At 43.9% G+C, this 25,941-nt stretch overlaps 1 protein-coding gene across 1 annotated transcript in view; it reads right to left on the bottom strand.

Moving 5' to 3' along the window:
- LOC142303863 (dual oxidase 1-like) overlaps positions 1-25,941 on the bottom strand; it is a 421,125-nt gene that overhangs the window by 314,176 nt on the left and 81,008 nt on the right. Inside the window, exons 5-8 of the mRNA XM_075345668.1 lie at positions 8,136-8,323; positions 2,999-3,200; positions 2,255-2,421; positions 246-306 (exon numbers count right to left, since the gene is read on the bottom strand). Coding sequence (XP_075201783.1) covers positions 246-306; positions 2,255-2,421; positions 2,999-3,200; positions 8,136-8,323 — 618 coding nt within the window. The remainder of the gene's footprint in view (positions 1-245; positions 307-2,254; positions 2,422-2,998; positions 3,201-8,135; positions 8,324-25,941) is intronic.

Below are 25,941 nucleotides of genomic sequence, written 5' to 3'. Positions count from 1 at the left end.
GGGGCCTGCACCCAGCTCTCTCCCCGCTATTTTTATCTGCACTTCACCATGAAATAAAGCACCTTGGAATATTGGATGGTGTATGCCGTGGCTTTCTACTCCTTGGACATTGATTTGTATAAAGAATGACACTGAAGATCATTAGACCTAATTAATTCAACGTTATATAACTAATTAATTCTATATCAATAATACCTTGTTTTTTTAATACATTTACATTGAATTCCTCTTTGGGACAGTCTTACCTTGGTAAGGAGGAACTTGCTTTTGAAGAAACACAGGTAACCATTCATACAATACAATATTCTAAATAAAGAACAGATCAGATTCATTGTAAAACAATTATTAACGGAGTAAATATTTAAACATCAATAGGAAAACAACAATACAATTATGCATACTTCTGTATTAGTTAATGTGAAATGTCTTGTTTATTTTTATTCTTTGGATGTACAGTACATCTACAGTACATTGTGAAATATCCTGTACTAATACTTAAGTATTAAACAGACTTGTCCTCCTTAGGGTCATGTGCACATACTATAAATCCTATGGTGTTCCATGCAATATTGTCTTATGTGATATTCCACATCAAAAGCAATGCTTCCATATTCCACATCAAAAGTAATACTTCCATGGCAGAATAGTTCCGCATCCAACTTAGGTGGGAGCTGCATATTGAGGCACCCAGGGCCCTACGTAGAAATCATGAGACCCCATTGCAGAAGTTCTAATTGTTCCCCCCCCCCAAGAAAAAAAAGGAATAAAAAGCTAATTTCTATTTGTCTGGGTTACATAACAATATAGTGCATGTCATAACTTCACAGCCCATACAAAGTTATTTTCCTTTTATTGAAACCCTTATATTCCCCTTTCATTGCACCCATGAACTATACTGTCAACAAATGTGCCTTACAGACTCTGTATGATACCCCCACATTTAATTCCTCCATAGTACCCTTCACATGCAGAGTATAATGAACCTACTTTTCCTACCCTCATTTACCCCAGGAAAATACGGTGACTCCCCAACTCAGTATAATCCCAAACTGTGACCCCCAACACAGCCCTCCATGCAACCTACATACAGTATAATGAAAGTCATACCTTTTCACACTGTATATGGCCCCCACTAGCCCTACAAATAGTATAATGACCCTCATGTAACCCTTTGCACAGTAGGATGGACCCAACACAAAACTTCACACCGTGATTGCATACAGTATGATGGTATTTATTATCCATAAAGTATAAAGGCTCCCTCATTGCCCTCCAAAGTTTATAATGAACCCCACATAACCCTCCAAATAGCATATGGGCATTCACATAGCCCTCCAAATATTATAATGTCCCCAACATATAGTATAACTAATCCCACATTGTCCTTCATATGGTATAATTTACCTTCATACTCCTCCATATATTATAATGCAACCCCCATAGTACTCCATAAATTTTAATGCACCCCCATAGTCCTTCATATACTATAATGCACCCTCATAGTCTTCTGTATAATATAATGCATCCCCCATAGTCTGCCATATATTATAATGTACCTCATAGTCCTGCATACATTTTAATTGTCTTCCGTATATTATAATGCACTCTCATTGTCCTTTATATATTATATTGAATCCCATATTCCTCCATATATTATAATGTAATCATCTGTATATTATATTGCACCACCATAGTCCTCTAAATAGTATATTGCACCACATAAGCCTGCATATATTATAATGCACCCACATAGTTCTCCATATATTATAATGTACCGACATATATATTATAATGCACCACCATAGTACTCAGAATAGTATGATGCACCATCATATTTCTCCATACATTATAATGCACTACATAGTCCTCTAAATATTATAATGCACCCCATAGTCTTCCATATATTATAAGAAATCCAGATAGTCCTCCATATATTATAATTTACTCCTATAATCTTCCAAATAGTATAATACATCCCCATATTCCTACATATATTATAATGTGCCAGTATAGTCCTCCAAATAGTATAATGCACCCCATAATGCATCCACAATATCAATACAGTTGAAAGTTTGATGCCTGGTGGGGGGGGTGATGCCGGTGCTGGTACCAGGCCCTCTGACTTATGGTCTGCCGCCATTGGTGGTACGCCACTGCACACAACTCAGCCATGTTTTTAGGACCTAACAATAGCATTTCAGGAAAATGACCTAGAGTACACAAAAAATATTCCATTCTTCAGGTGTTATCGTACCTGGTAGGTAGCAATCGCCCATTTTCTTGCATGATGAAACAAGTCTTCATCTGACCACTGTGGATGTTTTTGAGCAAATTCTTCAGCTAGATAGTTATGATATCTGAACCAAACAATGCTTTCAGCTTGAAGGAATGGATTTTCATTGGCTCTGTTGTAACCAAATCCTATAAGGGAATATAAAGAGGTCAAAAGGGAATATTTAAAAGAAAAATGGCAATCCTGAATTTCCCTAGACTTTTTAGATTCCCAATTATATGCAACTGGTATGCTGCATTAAATTAAAAAAGTATTGATATCTCATAGTGAGTTATGACGGCTTTGCCTGAACTGTGTTTACTGGTAAGTCCAATTGGACATTTTTGACCTTTATGAGACCCTTCTGACATTTTTGACACAGTGTTTTTGTCAAATGTCCAATAAACCTAATAGTGTTAATGTGAACTGAACTAGAAAAACGGACACTTGGCACTCCAAAATTGAATAGAGAAAAATAGATTTTTTTTATTGCTACCACGAAATTAACGTTTCGGCCTAGTGGCCTTCATTAGACACTGAAATATTACAAAGAGATAAAAAGCATCACAATATATAATGACCATATTGGTGTAACAAATCTATAGATTGAACAGATAAATCAGCATAAAAAATCATCATGCAAATAGATAGCATAGAAATAAAACATCTCTTGAATAAGCCACATAAAAAACTGTAAGAACAGCCACAACATTTTATTGACCTTACCATAAATCCCAATATTTTCTGTCCCCCTTTTGAAAGGATAGACAGGTTTCCACATAGGAATCCTATTACCGACTTCTTCAGGAAACATTGGGTCTGAGCCGGATGTCAATTTTCCACCGGAAAAGCTTCTCAAAGCATCACACCAAGAATGTGAAGGGCCATATATAGAACTGCCATCGATCCAGGCTGTTACAGAATTAACCTAGTAAACACAAGATCAACATAAGCCTAATAAAATGGGGTGTATGCAAATAAAATGAAAAAAGAAAACTCATTATAATTCATTGTTAGCCTGGGAAATTAATGACATCTGAAATAATGAGTGTTAAGGCCAACCAGAGGAAACTGCAGATTACAGTAGATACACTTGATCTGTATTTGCTTGAAAACTGTATTAAGTAGAGAAAATCCATGAGTTATCAGCACAAGCATGTACCGTGTTTTTCCAAAAATAAGACAGGATCTTATTTTATATTTATTTCCAATAAAAGGGCTATGGCTTATTTTTGGGGGAGGGCTTATTTTTTTCCATCAACAACAATCACATATTTATGCTTCAATTTACCTTGAAGGTGTATGGCCAGCTTCAGCTTAAAGATGTATGGCCAGCTTCAGCTTGAAGGTGTATGGCCAGCTTCAGCTTGAAGGTGTATGGCCAGCTTCAGCTTGAAGGTGTATGGCCAGCTTCAGCTTGAAAGTGTATGGCCAGCTTCAGCTTGAAAGTGTATGGCCAGCTTCAGCTTGAAAGTGTATGGCCAGCTTCAGCTTGAAGGTGTATGGCCAGCTTCAGCTTCAAGGTGTATGGCCAGCTTCAGCTTAAAGATGTATGGCCAGCTTCAGCTTGAAGGTGTATGGCCATCTTTAGGGTTAGTAACCTTAACCCCTAACTTACATTCACAATTGCTGGTACAGTGTTAGTGTCTCTTATGGTAACACTTACTAGCACTCTCATAATACTTTGTGTGGCAGTGGCACCCTTCTTCTTTTTGCGATCGGGAGGGGGCAGAAGGCGGGAGTCAGGAGCCGGACTTGGGAACGGTGGCGGTGAGGTCACACATGCCTGCTTCTTCGAGAGCGAGCAGGGCTGGCCGAGAGGCAGGATCCAAGAGACGGAATCTGGGAGGCACCCTGGAGCAGCAGCTAAGCCCACATCATTGCTCAGTAAAGGCAGGGAGGCAGGACCCAGAAGGCAGCATTCGGGAAGCAGGACTCGGGAGTGGCAACCAAGCAAACATCATAGTGCAGTAGCCACCAGGACATGGGAACCAGGTGACAACACTCAGGAGGCAGGATTCAGGAGCATGTGAGCAGATTTTACCCTGGTGAAAGGAAGCAGCAAGATGATTTGGGAGCTACATTATGCTTATTCCAGTGCCTCCAATGTTAGGTTATGTCTCTGTCATGTTAATGACATAACCTGGTGTCATTTGACATAACCTAGCGCTGTAAGCACTGACTAGCTAGGGCTCATTTTTAAAGTAGGGCTTAAATTTAAAGCATAGTCCAAAAATCCCTAAAAGTCAAGCTAGGGCTTATTTTGGGAGGAGGGCTTATTTTTGGAAAAACAAGGTAATAGAACCCTGAAGGGTGGCAAATTTTTAGCACCTTTGAAATTATTTATGAAAATGAACTATTTCTTCCTGAAAATTACTACAATTACTGGTGATTAATACACTTGTTTATTTACTTTGTGTGTATTGAAACAACAAAGAAAAAAAAAAAAACAGAAAAAAGGCAAGTTGGACATAATTTCACACAAAACCCCAAGAATAAGCAGGACAAAATTGTTGACACCCTCAGCTTAATATTTGCTTGCCCATTCTTTGGAAGAAGTAACTGTAATCAGTCGCTTCATACAACCATTAACAAGCGTGCCGCCCCGGCGCAGACTGGGGTGCTCTGATCAAGGGTGGTCGTGGCTTGAGGGGTCCGGACCCAGGCTCGGCAAACACTACGATCCTTGAAAGGGGATTATTTACAGAGGAGAAGTTTGTGACGTCCCCTGTGGGTTGTGGTAATGGGAGCACCGCCACTGCTGGAAGGAGTACCGGGGAAGATGGTGTGGAGCAGCAAGATGTCAGTCCCTCCGCAGGTAGGGAAGGTCCCGGCCTCTGGGGTTTTGGTGGATATTTGGAAGTGCAGTGGACCAGGGTACTCACTGTGGGTAGTCGTGGTGCTGGATGAGGATTATAAAGTGGACACTCACACTGAAGGTAAACCAAAGTCTCTGTGCCTTACTGTCAATGCAGGGAGCCCATTCAGGCATCCGCTCCCACCGGTGTCACTTGGTAATCCGGAGACCACCTCCGTGCTCAATTTAGTTGTCCTGTTGTGGTCCCTTGGCATGAAGCTGTTGGGGCCTCGCTTACTATGTGTAGTGTTGCTGTGCTCTTGATGGCTGGCACTTGGGATTTCAGTGGGCTGCTTTACTGGAAAACCCTATCCCCCGCGGTGTGCTGAAGCCTTCAATCTCTGAGCTCTTAGGGATGATCGTGAAGATACTCTCCTTCCCAGGTTAATTATCAGGACGTTGAAACGGTTCCTGACCTAGCGTCCTGTACCCCGTCGTGCTCTGCACTGGTTAGTTCTTTTGGGCTTCTGATGCTGACAGTCCTCCTAGATTATGTCCGTCGCACCATTTTCCACTGCCACTGGTCCCCGACTCCTGTGGTCCCGGACCACCGTCTGCGACCCAACCTCGGTCTAGCTCCCCGGGAGCTACTACTCCAGCTCCTCACTTCTTGAGGGCTCTCACTACTCTGCTCACGTCCTTCTTCCCACGAGTCTGCCTGATCACTAGGTGGGTGGCCCTATTGCAGCTTGACTAACCCACTGGTGTGTCTGACAGGTCATGATGTGAGGTGTTGATTGGGATTTGTGGTTCTGATGGTAGTGACACCGGTTTCTAGGAACCTGGAACCATGGGGGGTAGGCCCTGCACCCTGGGTGAAAGGATCAAGTTCCCTGTGGCACCCTGATATACCCAGGGGCGCCACACAAGCTTCCTACACCTGTCAACTGGACTTTTACATCGCTTTTCTTTTGCAAAGTTCTCTCATATTTGAAGGGTGCCTTCTCCCAACAGCAATTTTAAGATCTCTCCACAGATTTCTGGCCACTTCAGAACTCTCCAGCATCTTGTTATCATCCATTTGAGTGCTTTTTGAAATATGTTGGGGGTCATTATCCTGCTGTAAGACCTATGACCTAAGATGCAAATCCAGCTTTCTGACATTGAGCACTTCATTGTGACCCAAAATCCTTTGGTAATCTTGAGACTTTATGAAACCTTGCACACAGTCAAGGCACCTAGTGCCAGAGGCAGCAAAATAATGCCAAAATGTCTTTGAACCTCCACCATTTTCGACTGTAGGTACTGTGTTCTTTTCTTTGTAGGCCTCAATCCATTTTCGGAAAACTGTAGAATGATGTGCTTTACTAAAAAGCTGTATCTTGGTCTCATCTGTCTACGAGACACTTACCAGGAAGGATTTTGGCTTACTCACATACATATTGACAAACTGCAGTTTTGCTTTTTGAGGTCTCTGTCAGCACAGGAGTCCTGCTTGGTCTCATGCCATAGCATTTCATTAAAATGTCGACTGATTATTTGCGCTGACACTGATGCACTGTGAGCCTTCAGGACAGCTTCAATTTCCTTGGAACTTGATTGGGGCTGCTTAGCCAACATCCAGACTATCCTGCGTTGCAGCCTTTCATCAATTTTTCTCTGCCATCCACATCCATTGTGATTAGCTACAGTACCATGGGTTGTAAACATCTTGATTATGTTGTGCTCTGTGGACAAAGTATAAGATCTCTGGAGATGGATTTTTAACTTTGATATTGTTAACCCTAGAACGCATACCTGGGGCCTCGCAGGCCTGCTAGGTCATTTGTTGTCTATGGTAGATTGAATTGCTTGCGCATTCTAAGGCGGGCTTTGCACACTACGACATCGCAGGTGCGATGTCGGTGGGGTCAAATTGAAAATGACGCACTTCCGGCATCGCATGCGACATCGTAGTGTGTAAAGGCTCGATGATACGATTAACGAGCGCAAAAGCGTCGTAATCGTATCATCGGTGCAGCGTCAGCGTAATCCATGATTACGCTGACGCGACAGTCCGATGTTGTTCCTAGCTCCGGCGGCAGCACACATCGCTGTGTGTGAAGCCGCAGGAGCGAGGAACATCTCCTACTGGCGTCACTGCGGCTTCCGTAGGATATGCGGAAGGAAGGAGATGGGCGGGATGTTTACATCCCACTCATCTCCGCCCCTCCGCTCCGATTGGCCGCCTGGAGTGTGACGTCGCTATGACGCCGCACGACCCGCCCCCTTAACAAGGAGGCGGGTCGCCGGCCAGAGCGACGGTCGCAGGACAGGTGATTCCATGTGAAGCTGCCGTAGCGATAATGTTCGCTACCGCAGCTATCACAAGGAAATCGCTGCTGCGACGGGGGCGGGGACTATCGCGCTCAGCATCGCAGCATCGGCCTGCGATGTCGCAGCGTGCAAAGTACCCCTAAGGTTAATATTTTCCAACAATTTTGTCTCTTAGGGCCGCAGACAGTTCTCTTCTCCTCTTTCTGTTCTCCATACTTATTGTGGCATATGAAGACACAATGCAAAGATGAAGTAAACTTTTCCCCTTTTTTTCTGATTTCTTGTGTAATTTTCATATTGCCCACACCTGTTACTTGCCACTGGTGAGTTTGAAGAAGCATCACACGCTTGAAAAAAGTTGTTTACACACAATTTTGGAAAGGTGCCAACAATTTCATCCAGCTTATTTTGTTTTTTTTGTGTGAAATTATGTCCAATTTGCCTTTTTGTTTCCTCAGGTTTTTTTTTGTGTTGTTCTAATACACACAAAGGAAATAAATATGAGTATAACAAAACATGCTTGCTGCCAAAAGGCTGGACAGTGATGGAACAATGAGTTTAATCTATATTTTCATCATGTCCTCCCATAGCATACAATTAAAGCAAATACTCATCATTTAACCAAATCCTAAGTATCTCAAAGTTGATTTAGTTTTCACTTTTATACAATGAATTGCAAGTGTTTGTAATGGAATTGTTTGAATGGCTGGATTTTCTTTAAGCTTTTTCTATTAGCTAAGTTGATCTTACTTGGTAGCGTGGGTTATTTGGACTGTTCCCACTTCGTTTACACCATTTACTTCGTCGGAATGGCATAACAATCTCCCCAGTGCTGCCTGGATCGAAAACTTCATCTCCAGCTGGTATTTCAATATTCAAATACTCAATGGGACATCCCAGGTTCTCAATGCCAAATATTTCAGACATGACATGATATCCTGTAAAACAGGTAATTCCAAACATGAATAACATAAAGCAGAGGAATTACTAGATATGAGAATAGAAAACATCAAAGACTGGAAAATAAATTACCCAGATAAAACACTGTATAATCATTCTTAAGAAAATTACAGAATATTCCTAATAATATCAATTATGTAATTTATAAAACAACATTAAACTAAACATTATATTAAAGACAAAGGTAATTAGAGCTGCCATGCATTAGGAAAAGTTTTACAAAATTGATACTTGCTGTACTGTGTTGATATATGCTATACTGTATTTATATAGTCACTCATATCAGTATTGACTGTAGAAGAAATAGCAGTTGTAGCAGCCAGAGAACTTAAATTTTAAAGTAAACTTAAAGGTGTTGTGTTGAACATTGATATATTTCACAGGTACTCTAACATATGATAGGATTCTGTTATTCTACACTGTGAGGTCATTACATGTTCGCTCCATATGGAATCTATACTCTTGCAGTAACATGCTGAGTCAGCTGACTGCTTCTCACAATAGTCTCAATTGAGAGATGTGGAAGAGTAACCTAGGATAAAGCCGCATGGCTGGAGGCTGGTATTGTCAGGATGGGGAGCGCCACGGTATGGGGAGCCAACCACCCTAACAATATCACCCTGCAGCCGCCCAGAATTGCCGCATCCATTAGGTGAGACAGTCCTGCGGGACTCTACCCAGCTCCTCCCGAATTGCCCTGGTGCGGTGGCAATTGGGGTTGTAATGAGTTTAATCATGGCAGGCGTCTCCCCGAGATACCTTTCATGATTAAACTGTATGTGAAAGTAAAGAAACACACACCACGAAAAATCCTTTATTTGGAATAAAAGACAACAAAACAACCCTGGTATTCACCCCTTTATTAATCCCAAAAATACCCCTCCAGGTCCGAAGTAATCCACACGACAAGGTCAGCTCTGCTCTCTTGGGATGTAGTGGCTCCATAGCAATGAAGCAGAGACTTCAGTCAGCACAGCAGGCTTCAAGATTAGAAAATCTGTCTGTCTATCTCTTTCGTAAGAAGCAATAGACTAGTAGATAAAGCGCCCGCCTTAGAAGCATAACGTCGGGAGTAGAGATGAGCGAACCGGTCGTGGTTCAGCTCGAGTTCGGTTCGCCGAACCGAGGTGTGGTTCGCGTTCGGTTCGGTGAACCACTCGAACCGCATAGGAAACAATGAAAGGCAATCACAAACACAGAAAAACACCTAGAAAACACCCTCAAAAGGTGTCCAATAGGTGACAAACAACTCACAACACAACACAAACACATGGGAAAGTGAAAAGGACATATACTCATGTGAAAACAAAAGAGCTGGACAATGAAAAAGAGGAGGAGACACAGATATAGGCATGGCATGCCCTTCTAAAATGATAGAAAACACCGCAAGGTGACTCAAAGCGGAGTCTTCCTTTTTTCCAAAAATTGGGCCACACAGACACCCCTTCAGTGGCAGCACTTGTGCCCCAGTCGTACACTTCACAGGTAGATTTGCATCAAGCACATTCAAAAATACGCCATCCTTAACCGTCCCCAGGATGGCACCGGGGTAGGTAGCAAAGTCTTTGCTGAAACATGACTTGTTCCTCTTGGCTCCTTTTTAAAAACACAGCAAGCAAGGGTTACTCCAAGCAGAGTCTCCCTTTTTTCCAAAAATTGGGCCACACAGACACCCACCCCTTCAGTGGCAGCACTTGTGCCCCAGTTGTACACTTCACAGGTAGATTTGCATCAAGCACATTCAAAAATATGCCATCCTTAACTGTCCCCAGGATGACACTGGGGTAGGTAGCAAAGTCTTTACTGATCCCAGATCTGTTCATCTTGGATCATTTTTGGAAACACAGCAAGCAAGGGTTACTCTAAGCGGAGTCTCCCTTTTTTCCAAAAATTGGGCCACACAGACACCCACCCCTTCAGTGGCAGCACTTGTGGCCCAGTTGTACACTTCACAGGTAGATTTGCATCAAGCACATTCAAAAATACGCCATCCTTAACCGTCCCCAGGATGACACCGGGGTAGGTAGCAAAGTCTTTACTGATCCCAGATCTGTTCATCTTGGATCATTTTTAGAAACACAGCAAGCAAGGGTTACTCCAAGCGGAGTCTCACTTTTTTCCAAAAATTGGGCCACACAGACACCCACCCCTTCAGTGGCAGCACTTGTGCCCCAGTTGTACACTTCACAGGTAGATTTGCATCAAGCACATTCAAAAATACGCCATCCTTAACTGTCCCCAGGATGACACCGGGTAGGTAGCAAAGTCTTTACTGATCCCAGATCTGATCATCTTGGATCATTTTTAGAAATACAGCAAGCAAGGGTTACTCCAAGTGGAGTCTCCCTTTTTTCAAAAAATTGGGCCACACAGACACCCACCCCTTCAGTGGCAGCACTTGTGCCCCAGTTGTACACTTCACAGGTAGATTTGCATCAAGCACATTCAAAAATACGCCATCCTTAACCGTCCGCAGGATGGCACCGGGGTAGGTAGCAAAGTCTTTGCTGAAACATGACTTGTTCATCTTGGCTCCTTTTTAAAAACACAGCAAGCAAGTGTTACTCCAAGCAGAGTCTCCCTCTTTTCCAAAAATTGGGCCACACAGACACCCACCCCTTCAGTGGCAACACTTGTGCCCCAGTTGTACACTTCACAGGTAGATTTTCATGAAGCACATTCAAAATACACAAGCATTTACTCTCCCCAGGATGAGACAGGGGTAGTAAATTTCTTGTGGATCCATGACTTGTTCATTTTGATGAACGTTAGTCTGTCCACATTGTCACTGGACAGACGCGTGCGCATATCTGTCAGCACACACCCAGCAACACTGAAGACACGTTCAGAGACAACGCTGGCAACTGGACACGACAAGATCTCCAAGGCGTAAGTGGAGAGCTCTGGCCATTTTTCAAAATTTGAAGCCCAAAAAGAGCAAGGCTCCAGTTGCAAAATCATGGCATTGATGTTCATTAGGAGATACTCCTGTATCATCCTCTCCAGCCGTTGACTATGTGTCAGACTTGTCTCTGGTGGCCTTGCAAGGATGTTCTAAAAAAATTATGAAAAGATTCAATAAAATTGCTGTTACCAGCACCAGATATGGTGCTGCTCGTACGGTTAGACTGTTGAAGATGACGAGACCGTCCCATGTTTGTCGAGTTACAACTGGGAGATTCACTCCGTCCGTGCACCACGGGTGTTTGGTGTAAAAGCCAAGTTAAGGTCGAGTAACAGGTTTTGCTGATACTCCTGCATACGTGTCTCCCTTTCTATGGCTGGAATTATGTCACAAAATTTGGACTTGTGCCGGGGATCTAATAGTGTGGCAAGCCAGTACTCATCATGACTTCTAATTTGGACAATACAAGGGTCATGTTGGAGGTAGTGCAGCAAGAAGGCGCTCATGTGTCTGGCGCAGCCATGCGGACCAAGTCCACGCTGTGTTTGTGGCATAGAGGTGCTAACCGTTCTTTCTTCCTCTGACATCTCCCCCCAACCTCTTTCAACTGAAATTTGACCAAGGTCTCCCTCATCCGCTGAGTCTTCCATGTCCATGGACAGTTCGTCCTCCATTTCTTCATGTTCTCCTGCACCTTCCTCAACATTTCGCCTGCTACCATGCGCCCTTGTTGATCCCTGTCCCCCATGGTCCCATGCCTGTCGCCTTGGTGATGATGAACATCTGGACCTTGGTGATGTTTTTGTCTCTTGCCCATATGAATCCTCCTGTAGCTCCTCCCCTTCCTGTTGTCCCACCCCCTGACTCCGAATAGTGTTTAGCATGTGGTCCAGCATGTAAATGACTGGAATTGTCATGCTGATAATGGCATTGTCAGCGCTAAACATATTCGTCGCCATGTCGAAACTGTGCAGAAGGGTGCATAGGTCCTTGATCTGAGACCACTCCATCAGGGTGATCTGCCCCACCTCTGCATCTCGTTGGCCCAGGCTATACGTCATGACGTATTGCACCAGGGCTCGGCAGTGCTGCCACAGTCGCTGTAACATGTGGAGAGTCGAATTCCAGCGTGTCGGCACATCGCAATTCAGGCGATGAACCGGCAGGCCGGAAGACTTCTGGAGCGATGCAAGTCGCTCAGCTGCGGCGATTGAACGGCAGAAGTGAGCAGTTTTCATGCCCTGTTCAGAAGGCCATCTAGGCCGGGATAGTGTTTTAAAAATTGCTGGGCAACAAGGTTCAATACGTGAGCCATACAAGGCACGTGTGTCACCTTGCCCAGGCAAAGGGCCGCACCCAGGTTTGCAGCATTGTCGCACACGGCCTTACCAGGCTGCAGGTTGAGTGGAGACAACCATTTACCAAACTCAGTCTCCAGAGCTGCCCACAACTCAGCCGCTGTGTGACTCTTAGTTCCAAGACATTTCAAGACAAAGACCGCCTGATGCCGTTGCGCTCTGCTGCCAGCATAGTAATGAGGGCTGCGTGATTCCTTCTGCGCAGTTACAACGCTAATGGCCTGACCAAGCAGGCTTGGGGCGGAGGTGGAGGACCCAGACGAGGTTGAGGAGGCAGAAGCAGTGAAGGAACTTGGACAGAGGATTGACACACAAGTCGTGGGGACGGCAAGACTTGTGCAGCAGACCCTTCACCATCTATCACCATAGTTACCCAGTGCCCAGTCAGTGATATGTAACGTCCCTGTCCATGCTTACTGGTCCAAGTATCGGTGGTGAAATGCACCCGTTTACACACAGAGTTTCTCAAGGAAGCGGTGATGTTGTGTGCGATATGCTGGTGTAGCGCAGGCACACCTTTCTTAGAGAAGTAGTGGCGACTGGGCATCTGGTACTGGGGCACAGCGACAGACATAAGGTCTCTAAAATCCTGTGTTTCCACCAGTTAGAAAGGCAGCATTTCGGTAGCCAAGAGCTTACAGAGGGATAAAGTCAACCTCTTAGCTTTGTCATGGGTCGCAGGAAATGGCCTTTTATTTGTCCACATCTGAGGGACAGAGATCTGGCTGCTGTGTGTAGACGGTGTTGAGTAGGGTGTCAATGAAAAAATGCAGGTTTGTGAGGAAAATGTAGGCGTAGACATGATGTTGCCTTCATCCAACGTTGGTGCTATCAATGTCTGAGAGAGCTGTACACACGTACTTGTTTCCCCTTCCAAACCAACTGACGACCTACCAAGCAAACTGGCTGTTGCGGTTACAGTGGTGGAAGTTGTGCGTGGAAAACCAGGTGTGCACTGGAAGGGGCAGGCGGTGGATGGTCCGCTCCGCTAGGCCGCATTGCAGCACGGTGAGCTTCCCACTGGGACATATGATATTTATTCATGTGACGATTCATGGAAGAAGTTGTCAAACTGCTGAGGTTTTGCCCTCTACTAACAGAATCATGACAAATTTTACATATCACATGATTTAGGCGATCTTTTGCTATGTCAAAAAAGGACCAGGCTAGGCAAGGCTTAGAGGGCATGCGACCTGCTGAGCCACCCCGACTAGTGCTCAGAGGCAGAGTGGTGGCTGAGGATGCAGTTGTAGATGTGCTACCAGTACTCTTCCTCTATCCAGGAAGGCGCAAGGTAACTTCGTCGTCAGTAGCATCCTCCTCCACCGCCTCTGTTGACCTCCTCGAGTGCCTTACTGTGGGTTGACAGTAGGTGGGATCTAGAAGTTCCTCATCAAGCGTTGTGTTTGCACTCCCCTCCCCCTCAGACTGAGCCTTTTCCTGCCCTGAACGAATATTTAAGTTGTTATCCCAATCTGGTATCTGCGTCTCATCGTCATCAGTATGTTCCTCATTGTCTATTACAACAGGTGTTTCAGTTTGTGAATAAGGGTCAACATTATGCTCATGAACTTGGTCCTCACGGCCTGAATCTGAGTCACAAAGGTTCTGGGCATCACTGCAGACCATTTCCTGGTCTGTACTCACTGTAGCTTGGGAGCAGACCTCTGATTCCCAGGCTATAGTGTGACTGAACAGCTCTGCAGACTCAGCCATCTCTGTTCCACCATACTGTGCAGGGCGGATGGAGACTTGAGAGCTGGGAGAAAGCAAGTGTGAATGGGATGACAACTCAGAGGACCGGTGTTTTTTGGATACGGTAGTTGAGGTGGAGGAGAGGGCACTTGTTAAACCACTTGAGATCCATTCAAGCATTTTCTTTTTATGGGCAACATCTACCTTTGTTCCAGTTGTTCGTGTTCGTTAAAAATGGAGCACATCCGATTGTCCACGGAAAGTAGTAGACATCTTACTCTTGCTGGAAGATGGCCTATCTTCAGCAGATGTTAATGGAGCTTTGCCGCCTTCCCCACGGACAAACCCTTTTTTTCCTTTTCCAACACGCCTCTTCCCCTTTCCACCAGCATTTGTCACTTTGCCACTCATTTTGCTAGCGACAAGATTGTCCACTTAAAATGTGGTAGTAAAAACTGAGAGGTGGTGTAGATTGCAGCGGTGGTCTACCTTTATTGACAGCAGAATAAACAACAATAACTATCCCGGACAATGAAACTATGGCCCTTAAAATGGCAGCACAGTTTGCTAGTATAATAGCTTAGTAAAAATGAGTTTGAGTGTTCAATGCAGAGGTGCTGCAAATATCTTTGCACTAGTGGGACACTAATGAAGTCCAACAGCCACTTTTAGGATGCCACTAAGTTTCCTCAGTGTTTGGTATTATAATGGCTTTGTAACAATGAACTTCAGTGTGCAATGCAGAGGTGCTGCAAATATCTTTGCACTAGTGGGACACTAATGAAGTCCAACAGCCACTTTTAGGATGCCACTAAGTTTCCTCAGTGTTTGGTATTATAATGGCTTTGTAACAATGAGCTTGAGTGTGCAATGCAGAGGTGCTGCAAATAGATTTGCACCAGTGAGATACTAATGAAGTCCAACAGCCACTTTTAGGATGCCACTAAATTTCCTCAGTGTTTGGTATTATAATGGCTTTGTAACAATGAGCTTGAGTGTGCAATCAGAAGAGCTTCAAATATCTTTGCACCAGTGGGACACTAATGAAGTCCAACAGCCACTTTTAGGATGCCACTAAGTTTCCTCAGGGTTTGCTAGTATAATGGCTTAGTAACAATGAGCTTGAGTGTGCAATGCAGAGGTGCTGCAAATAGATTTGCACCAGTGGGATACTAATGGAAGTCCAACAGCCACTTTTAGGATGCCGCTAAGTTTCCTCAGTGTTTGCTAGTATAATGGCTTAGTAACAATGAGCTTGACTGTGCAATGCAGAGGTGCTGCAAATAGATTTGCAGCAGTGGGACACTAATGAAGTCCAACAGCCACTTTTAGGATGCCACTAAGTTTCCTCAGTGGTTTGCTAGTATAATGGCTTAGTAACAATGAGCTGGAGTGTGCAAAGGGCAGGAGGGTACAGTGGCCGGGTCGTGGGTCAGTGTAGAGGAAAGGAAGCCTCACTTTCTATCCCTCCTAATGGTGAAATGCAGCAAGGAAGTCCCTGACCTTAGCTACACAGACGCTCATATCTGTAGCTGTTAAACAACGGTTTCCATGGACCTGACTGTCACCTATGGCTCTGAGCCTGCTGTAATTAGCCCTTACAAGGGCTGAAAGAAACTTCTATCCCTATTCTGTATAGCGCTGTGTGTAGAGCGTACACAGCAGTATCGGCGACAGGAGCTGCGTGACAGGTGACTGACACCCAGACGCAGAAGGCAGATAATGCCGTGCTGGAACAAAATGTCCGTTTTTATAATGCAGGGACATGTGACATGGACCTCCTATCACACATGCCGTTGCTTCTCTGGCTAAAAGTCCACTTAGCTGTGTGTGTGTCTGGGTTTGGCTGACATGCTGGCCCGCCCCACTACACGCGCGCGCTTAGGGAGGGAAGGAAGAACAGAAAAAAAAAAAAAAGGTGATCGCCATTATCCCAGCAGCAGTGATCTGAACGCGCTGTTCCCGCACACTATACGCTGAAATTTCATAATAGTGTGAGTCACAGAGTGACTTACACTATTATGGCGGAAAGCCAGCTAGTAAGTAGCTTGGCTTTTTGCTGCTAGAACCGTTCTCGAACGTAACTAGAACTATCGAGCTTTTAGCAAAAAGCTCGATTTCTAGTTCAATCTAGAACAGCCCCCAAAATCATTCGAACCGCGAACTGGAGAACCACGAACCATGAACCGCGCTCAACTTTAGTCGGGAGTTCTAGTCCTCGTAAAGAATTTTTTTTTTATTTATAATTTCAAATTATAATTATTATCTATTTATAAAGTGAAAGTAAATAAACACGCACCACGAAAAATCCTTTATTTGGAATAAAAGACAAAAAAACATAGTTTTGCCATTTTATTAAATTCCTCCAATACCCCTCCAGGTCCGACGTAATCCACACGACACTGCTACAGAACATGAGTGCTCTGCATGAGCTTCACATAGCAATGAAATGAATCACGTGGTCAGCTGAGACTTCAGCAATCCAGACTTCAAGACTACCAAATATGCCAATCACTGACAGTAGAAGCAATAGCTGAGTGGATAGAGTGCTCACCTATGGAGTGTAAGGTTGCGAGTTCTAGACCTGGCAAATTTATTTTTTTTTTTTTATTTTTAATAAATTATATTTATAATATATTTATAAATATAATTTAATTTTGCACTGAGGGGAGGAGCCGGACATCAGCTGTGAGCTATCTCTCTATCTCTATCTCTCTCCTTTCTCTCTCTCTCTCTCCTTTCTCTCCTTTCTTTCTCTCCTTTCTCTCTCTCTCTCTCCTTTCCCTCTCTCCTATCTCTCTCTCCTTTCTTTCTCTACTTTCTCTTCTTTCTCCTCTTTCTCTTCTCTCTCTTCTTTCTCTCTTTCTCTCTTCCTCTCTCTCTCTCTTCCTTCTCTCTTTCTCTTCTTTCTCTCTCCTTTCTTTCTCTCTCCCCTTTCTTTCTCTCTCCTTTCTCTCTCTCCTTTCTTTCTTTCCTTTCTCTCTCTCCTTTCCCTCTCTCCTGTCTTTCTCCTCTTTCTCTACTTTCTCTCATTTCTCTACTTTCTCTTCTTTCTCCTCTATCTCTCTCTCTCCTTTCTCTCCTTTCTTTCTCTCTTTCCTTTCCCTCTCTCCTATCTCTCTATCTCCTTTCTTTCTCTCCTTTCTCTCTCTCCTTTCTTTCTATCTCTCCTTTCTCTCTCTCCCTTCTTTCTCTCCTTTCCCTCTCTCCTTTCTTTCTCTGCTTTCTCTGCTTTCTCTACTTTCTCTTCTTTCTCTTCTTTCTCTTCTTTCTCCTCTTTCTCTCTCTCTCTCTCCTTTCTCTCCTTTCTTTCTCTCCTTTCTCTCTCTCTCTCTCCTTTCCTTTCTCCTATCTCTCTCTCCTTTCCCTCTCTCCTATCTCTCTCTCTCCTTTCTTTCTCTCCTTTCTCTCTCTCATTTCTTTCTCTTCTCTCTACTTTCTCTTCTTTCTCCTCTTTTTCTTCTTTCTCTACTTTCTCTTCTTTCTCCTCTTTCTCTTCTCTCTCTCCTTTCTCTCTTTCTCTGTCTCTCCTTTCTCTCCTTTCTTTCTCTCCTTTCTCTCTCTCTCCTTTCCCTGTCTCCTCTCTCTCTTCTTTCTTTCTCTCCTTTCTCTCTCTCCTTTCTTTCTCTCCTTTCTCTACTTTCTCTTCTTTCTCTTCTTTCTCCTCTTTCTCTTCTCTCTCTTCTTTCTCTCTTTCTCTCTTTCTCTCATTTCTCTCTTCCTTCTCTCTTTCTCTTTTTTTTCTCTCTCCTATCTCTCTCTCCTTTCTTTCTCTCCTTTCTCTCTCTCTCTCCTTTCCCTCTCTCTCTCTCTCCTTTCTCTCCTTTCTTTCTCTCCTTTCTCTCTCTCTTCTCCCTCTCTCCTATCTCTCTCCTTTCTTTCTCTCCTTTCTCTCTCCTTTCTTTCTCTCTCTCCTTTCTCTCTCTGCTATCTCTCTCTCCCTTCTTTCTCTCCTTTCCCTCTCTCCTTTCTTTCTCTCCTTTCTCTACTTTCTCTTCTTTCTCTTCTTTCTCCTCTTTCTCAAATTCAAATTCAAATATGCTATATTGGCAGGACCAAAATACAATTAGTTTTGCCAAAGCAAGACAAATACAGTAAGTGTGGTGGGAGGGGATCAGGGTTATGGGGAGTTGGGGGCACAATTTGGGCTCTGAAAGTCCATTTAGGGGCCTTATGTTCCCCTCAGCTTATGACATGTGGTGACATATTGGGCGGCGATCTCCACCATTGATTCCTCTTCCCCCAGTAGGAAGCGGAGTTTCATGTCCCGTCCATGGATGGAAAGTCCGGGGTATGGGTGGTAAATTTCTGGAAGTGGGAGGCCCTCACTGCTGAGTATTTGTTACAGTGCAGCAGGAAGTGCGCCTCGTCCTCCAGAGCCCCCTGCTGGCAGTGCTGGCACAGTCTGTTCTCCTGCGGCTTGTATGTCTGTCGGTGCCGCCCTCTTTCCACCTCTAGGCTGTGGGCACTCAGTCTGTACAGGCTCAGGGTCTGCCTGTCTTTGGGGTGGCGTAGCCTTTCCAGATATGGGGCCAGAGTGTAGTCCCTCCGCAGTGACCGGTAGATGGTGAGTTTCTGGTAGTTCTCTAATTCACTCTTCCAGTCCTCTATGTATTGCATCTTGCGGCTTTCTGAGATCTCTTTTATTTGGGCTTTTGTCAGGGTGTGTTGCTGACTTTGGCTGGACTGGTTGTCAGGGTTCCTGGCTTGCTCTGGACTCTGGCTCAGCAGGGCTTTATGATGGTAGGAGCTGGGGTTGCTGTTCTGTATGTGCGCCTGGTGTGATAGCGCTCTCTTGTGTATATTGAACCATAAGGGGAATCGGCCCAGCTCTGCCTGACAGGCTATGTTTGAGGTGCTGCGATGGACTTGGAGGAGATATTTACAGAACTCCAAGTGGAAGACTTCAGTAGGGCTGGAATCCCACTTTGTGTGGTCTGGGTAGGTCTTTCTCTCTCTCTCCTTTCCCTCTCTCCTATCTCTCTCCTTTCTTTCTCTCCTTTCTCTCTTTCTTTTCTTTCTCTTCTTTCTCTTCTTTCTCTTCTTTCTCTACTTTCTCTACTTTCTCTTCTTTCTCTACTTTCTCTTCTTTCTCCTCTTTCTCTTTCTCTCTCCTTTCTCTCCTTTCTTTCTCTCCTTTCACTCTCTCTCCTTTCCCTCTCTCCTATCTCTCTCCTTTCTTTCTCTCCTTTCTCTCTCTCCTTTCTTTCTCTCTCTCTTTTCTCTCTCTCCTTTCTTTCTCTCCTTTCTCTACTTTCTCCTCTTTCTCTCTCTCTCTCCTTTCCCTCTCTCCTATCTCTCTCCTTTCTTTCTCTCCTTTCTATCTTTCTTTTCTTTCTCTTCTTTCTCTACTTTCTCTTTTCTCCTCTTTCTCTTCTTTCTCTACTTTCTCTTCTTTCTCCTCTTTCTCTTCTCTCTCTTCTTTCTCTCTTTCTCTCTTTCTCTCTCTCTCTTCCTTCTCTCTTTCTCTTCTCTCTCTCTCCTTTCTCTCTCTCTTTCTCTCTCCTTTCTTTCTCTCCCTTCTCTCTCTCCTTTCCCTTTCTCCTTTCTTTCTCTTCTATCTTTTCTTTCAACTCTTTTTTTCTCTCTCTTCTTTCTCTCTCTTTCTTCTCTCTTTCTCTCTCTTCCTTCTCTCTTTCTCTTCTTTCTCTCTCTCTTTCTCTCTCTCCTTTCTTTCTCTCCTTCTTTCTCTCTCTCTTTCTCTCCTTTCTTTCTCTTCTTTCTCTACTTTCTCTTCTTTCTCATCTTTTTCTTCTGTCTCTTCTTTCTCTCTCTCTTTCTCTCTCTCTCTTTCTTCTCTCTTTCTCTTCTTTCTCTCTCTCCTTTCTTTCTCTCCTTTCTCTCTCTCTTTCTCTCTCTCCTTTCTTTATCGCCTTTCTCTCTCTCCTTTCTTTCTCTCCTTTCCATCTCTCCTTTCTTTCTATTCATTCTCTATTTTCTTTTCTTTCTCTTATTTCTCTACTTTCTCTTCTTTCTCTTCTTTCAACTCTTTTTCTTCTCTCTCTTCTTTCTCTCTTTCTCTCTCTCTCTTCCTTCTCTCTTTCTCTTCTTTCTCTCTCCTTTCTTTCTCTCCTTTCTCTCTCTCTTTCTCTCCTTTCTTTCTGTCCTTTCTCTCTCTCCTTTCTTTCTCTCCTTTCCCTCTCTCCTTTCTTTCTCCTCTTTCTCTACTTTTTCTTCTTTCTCTTATTTCTCCTATTTTTCTTCTCTCTCTTCTTTCTCTCTCTTTCTTCTCTCTTTCTCTCCTTTATCCTCTTTTTCTTCTTTCTCTCTCTTCTTTCTCTTTCTCTCTCTATCTTCTTTCTCTCTCTCTCTCTCTTTCTCAGACCTGGCGATGATCAGCTGATGCAGTCACCTGACAGAATCAGCTGACACTATAAGTCGAGCTGTGAGGCCGGCTTTTTACGACCCGGCCGGCTAAACTATCAGCTGATGCTGTCGGACAGGAGTCTGCACTGAAGTGTGTAGTTTGTTTTTTTGTTTTTTTGCACTGATGCATCAGCTGATTATATAAAAGCCGTTTATACAATCAGCTGCTGTGTCATGTGAATCAGGCCCTTGAACCTGACACATCATCTGATTGCTTTGCCTTCCAGAAAACTGATCAGATGATATTGGTTCCGGATTGGATGGCGCGGAACCCTTGACCCAGGATTACTGTGGAGGGGGTTCTTTATTTCAATAAAGATGGAGTCACTTATTGTGTTGTTTTTTTTATAATAAAAATATTTTTCTGTGTGTTGTGGTTCTTTTTATCGGTACTAGAAATTCATGGTGGCCATGTCTAATATTGGCGTGCCACCATGAATTTTGGGCTTAGGGCCAGTTGATAATATACAGCTAGCCCTAACCCCATTATTACCCAGTAAGCCACCCATCACCAGGGCAGCTGGAAGAGTTGGATACAGCGCCAGATGATGGCGCTTCTATGAAAGCGCCATTTTCTGGGGCGGCTGCGGACTACAATTCGCAGAGGGGTCCAGAAAGCTCAGGCCAACCTGTGCTGTGGATTCCAGTCCCCAGCTACCTAGTTGTACCTGACTGGACACAAAAATATGGCGAAGCCCATGTCATTTGTTTTTTAATTATTTCATGAAATAATAAAAAAGGGCTTCCCTATATTTTTGGTTCCCAGCCGGGTACAAATGGGTAGCTGGGGGTTGGGAGCAGCCCGTAGGTGCCTGCTGTACGTGGCTGGACAAAAAAAATATGGCGAAGCCCAAATAATTTTTTTGGGGGGCAAAAAGTCCTGCATACAGTCTTGGATGGAGAATGCTGAGCCTTGTAGTTCTGCAGCTGCTGTCTTTCTGTATGGAGGAGAGAAGACAGCAGCTGCAGAACAGCAAGGCTCAGCATGCTCCATTCACTAGTGTATGCAGGAGAGCAGACAGCAGCTGCAGAACTACAAGGCTCAGCATACTCCATCCAGGACTGTATGCAGGAGTTTTTTGCCCACCAAAAAAAGGACATGGGCTTCGCCATATTTTTGTATGCTAGCCAGGTACAGCAGGCAGCTACGGGCTGCCCCCAACCCCCAGCTGCCTATTTGTACCCGACTGGGAACTAAAAAAATATAGGGAAGCCCGTTTTTTTAAATTATTTCACTTATTTCATGAAATAATTAAAAAACTAATGACTTAGGATTCGCCATATTTTTGTGTCCAGCCAGGTACAACTAGGCAGCTGGGGATTGGAATCCGCAGCACAGGTTAGCCCGAGGTTTCTGGGCGCCCCTGCTGCGAATTGCAATCCGCAGCCACTCCAGAAAATGGCGCATTTATAGAAGCTCCATCATCTGGCGCTGTATCCAACTCTTCCAACAGTCCTGGTGATAGTGGCTTGCTGGGTAATAAGGGTTAATACTGGCTTTGTTTTACTAGCTAGTATTAAGCCAGAGATTCTTAATGTCAGGCAAGTTTGACCCGGCCATTAAGAATCTCCAATAAAGGGTTAAAAAAGACACCACACAGAGAAAAAATACTTTAATAGAAATAAATTCACAGACACATTAGAGACTGCATGTTTATTACTCCCTCGCATCCCTACATGATCTGGCTCTTCTGTCTTCTTTCTCCTTCAACACATGCAGCTCTGCTCCATCAGCGCTGCATAGGAAGAAGGCGGTGCTATTCCCCGAGCTGCTGCTTTTGAGTGGTGACGTCACCACTGACAGGCGCGTTTCTATAGCAACGGTGATCTCCGTTATCGACCGGCTGTGGCAGCCGGTTTATAACGGAACGGGGAAGCAGACTGGGAACCCGACCGCGTGCCAGATCATGTCCCCGGTACACGGCGATACACAAACGATCACCGCGTACTGGAGAGATGCACTCGCAGGTCCTACATGACGCGTCTTAGTCATGTGACCAGTCTGTAGCCAATGAGATAACAGACATGTGACTGGTCACATGGCTATTTTGACGTCACGATAGGTCCTGCATCACTGCTGGCAGTGCTGGTTACCGGGAAGATTCAGCGATCATCGGATAGAATAGCGGCAGGAGACAGAGTGCAGGACGCGTCGCGGGGACCGGTAAGTGTTATGGCAATGTTTATTAACTGTATGTGTACATTTATAATGTGTTTTTATGTGTTTGTGATTGCCTCCCATTGTTTCCAATGGGTTCAAGTGGTTCGCCGAACCGGTTCGCCGAACCAAACTCGAACGAGACCTCCGTTCGGCGAACCAAGCTCGAGCCGAACCCCGACCGGTTCGCTCATCTTTAATAAAGAGGCCATATTCTCCAGAAAGATGCACATCCCAGAGGTGGATGCATCTATCAGACATTGATGTTACTGTATATTATGCTTGTTTGTCATAAATGTCTTTTATTATAATTTGTCCTTAAATATAGTATTTGGATAAAGAAGAGTGAATGCAGTAAAATAACAGAATGCTTTGCATTCCCTTGATAAATTCCACCAGATCACATGTACATCTAAATACAAAAAAATAAATGTAAAATACTGGAGCTCGCCAAAACCAGAAGTAGAGGCAAAAGACAACAGAAACTATCTTTTTGCACTTCTGCTGGGGCTGCAGGTATGGGTTGGCCTATATCAAAGCCAATTGGTAAGAAAGCAATTGGATATCTAAAGAGCAATACTGCGCCCCCTAAATGCACATACAATGGAGAACATGTGTATGAGCAGCCTCATGTATGTATAAGTGCCTACAGGGTAAAAGGAAAAAGCAGATTGCACATAGTGTGGGATGTAAAGAGACCATATAGAAATATTAAAATAGTGTTTTTAATGATTTTTTAAAAGGGGGAAATGTAAAACAACAATGATAATAGCAATATATTGCCAACATAGACTAAAAAGCATACAAGTCCTTAAAACTTAATTAGCAGTGGGCTGCACTGCCATGTATAAGAAGTCAGTTTAAAGAATCAGCAGTACACTACTATTATCATTGTTGTTTTATAGTTCCTCCTTTAAAAAAAAAAAACACATGAAAACCAAAACAAAACAAAACATGTAAAGACACTGTATTTATATCCCACACTACAGTATGTGCAATCTGCTTTTTCCTTTAACCCTATAGGTGCTTTAACATACATTAGGCTGCTCATACACATGTTCTCCAGTCTATATGCATCTAGGGGGTGCGGTATTGCTATTTATATATATTATTATTATTATTATTATTATATATTTAGATACATCTAAATACAATTTTTAAATGCTGTATATATATATATATATATATATATATATATATATATATATATATATATATATATATTACCCTACTAGAAGGAAATACAGTTTTAAAGAGAATAATAAGTTTTGTGAGGCTCTTACAATCCAATAGGAAATAGACGATGAAAAATAATTGCATTTCCAAGACAGAATAACTGCTCTTAACATGATTTTACTGTGGCTTGTAGCGATTAGTTGTGGAATTCAAACCCGTTCTGAAAGGTATTGCATCCAATATTTTTTTACCCAAATTGAGTGCTCTGGGATGACTATAAAGCTTGGTATTCATGCTTTGTCTCCACATGTTAGAGCATCATAAATGTTTCCAGGATGGATGACATCATTATTTTTTTATGACAATTCAAGCACACCCTAAATCAATTTAACCTGTCAGGTCACACAATAGAAAGGGAACCGAGAGGAACAGACATAATTAAACACATTATTGATGAACCACCTTAGTTATGCAATAGGTGTTTCTCCGGGACTTTTATAGTGACGGAGTCTTGAGAATGCAGCACAATTAGCTGCAAAGTTGCAAATAGTATTTTACATCTTTGTTACAAGGATCAATGTTCAAGTATGAAAACTTTGCTTTTCCCTGTAACATTTTGTGTGTTCTTGTTATGTCTACCACTTACAGTATATAATCCAAACTATAAAAATGCCTTGTAACTGCTTGTCCCTCATCAACATACCGTAAATACAATAGTGATGAGCGAGCACTACTATGATTGGGTTTTCGGCACTCGTAATGAGCAGTTGATGCTCGGATGTTGATAACTTGAGTATAATGGAAGTCATCGTGAAACTCCAGCATTTTTGCAGAAGATCGCTCGAACGGGCTCGACTCATATACCGAGTATAATGGAAGTCAATAGGAAACTCAAGCATTTTTCTTGGAAATCTTCCAGAGAAATACTCAAGTTCCCCATTGACTTCCATTATAATCGGTATACGAGTCGAGCCAGTCCGAGCGATCTTCCGCAAAAATGCTGGAGTTTCATGTTGACTTCCTGTTACGGTTGCTGCGAGCGCCGGAGACTAAGTCCTATCTTGGAGCCATTGCACATGTGCGGGTGACATCATCGCTGACACGAGGTCACATGTCTCTGACACCTTCTATGCCGATTGGTCGCTGGTCATGTGCTTGTGACGCCTTGCTCGGTGATAGGCCAGCATGACGTCACTCCTGTCGTTCTGGCAGTGGATTGGCTCTGGTGTCCTCCATCTTGGATGAGGCACAGAGTCTATATAAGACCCTGACACACGCTGCATGGCGATCAGTCCTCTTGGTTCATGCATAAGAGTAGACGCTCTGTGCGCGTTCCTCTAGGCATTCCTCTGTCTATGCTAGGTGAGCGCTACCGGCAGGGTAGCGTTCTTATACCTTACAGCTTCGGCTGCTGTCCGTATCCTTACCTCTTAGGGGAGCGGACATAGGCAGGTGCCTGAGGCACATGGTCTGGCTGGGCCTTGTGGTTCGACTCGTAGGTGGACGTTGCCGCTAGGGTAACGTTCCTTATACTGCGTCTGGCAGTTGTTCGTATCCTCGCACACTAGGGGAGCGAACAGAGGTAGGAGCTTTGTGCGGCTTACGCTGCTGTTCGTCTCTTTTGCACCACTAGAAGAGCGGACCTAGGCAGGTGCCATATCTAGTGGTTCGTGTCCTCGCACACTAGTGGAGCGAACGCAGGTAGGAGCTTTGTGCGGCTTACGCTGCTGTTCGTCTCTTTTGCACCACTAGAAGAGCGGACCTAGGTAGGTGCCATTTCGCACACATTGCCTTTGTCTCTGTGATTATTAACAGAGATCATTCCACACACCCTCCAAGTAAGGGAGGAATTGCTTTACTTACTTATTATATCCTTCTGTGAGTTAACAGAGGTATTGCACTCTGTCATAGTCTGCAGCAGAGTCTTTGCACGGTGGA

Source organism: Anomaloglossus baeobatrachus, chromosome 4, assembly GCF_048569485.1.
Source record: "Anomaloglossus baeobatrachus isolate aAnoBae1 chromosome 4, aAnoBae1.hap1, whole genome shotgun sequence".
Lineage (NCBI taxonomy): Eukaryota > Metazoa > Chordata > Amphibia > Anura > Aromobatidae > Anomaloglossus > Anomaloglossus baeobatrachus.
Note: the sequence above shows the minus strand (reverse complement) of the source record. Positions and strands in the feature narration are given on the sequence as shown.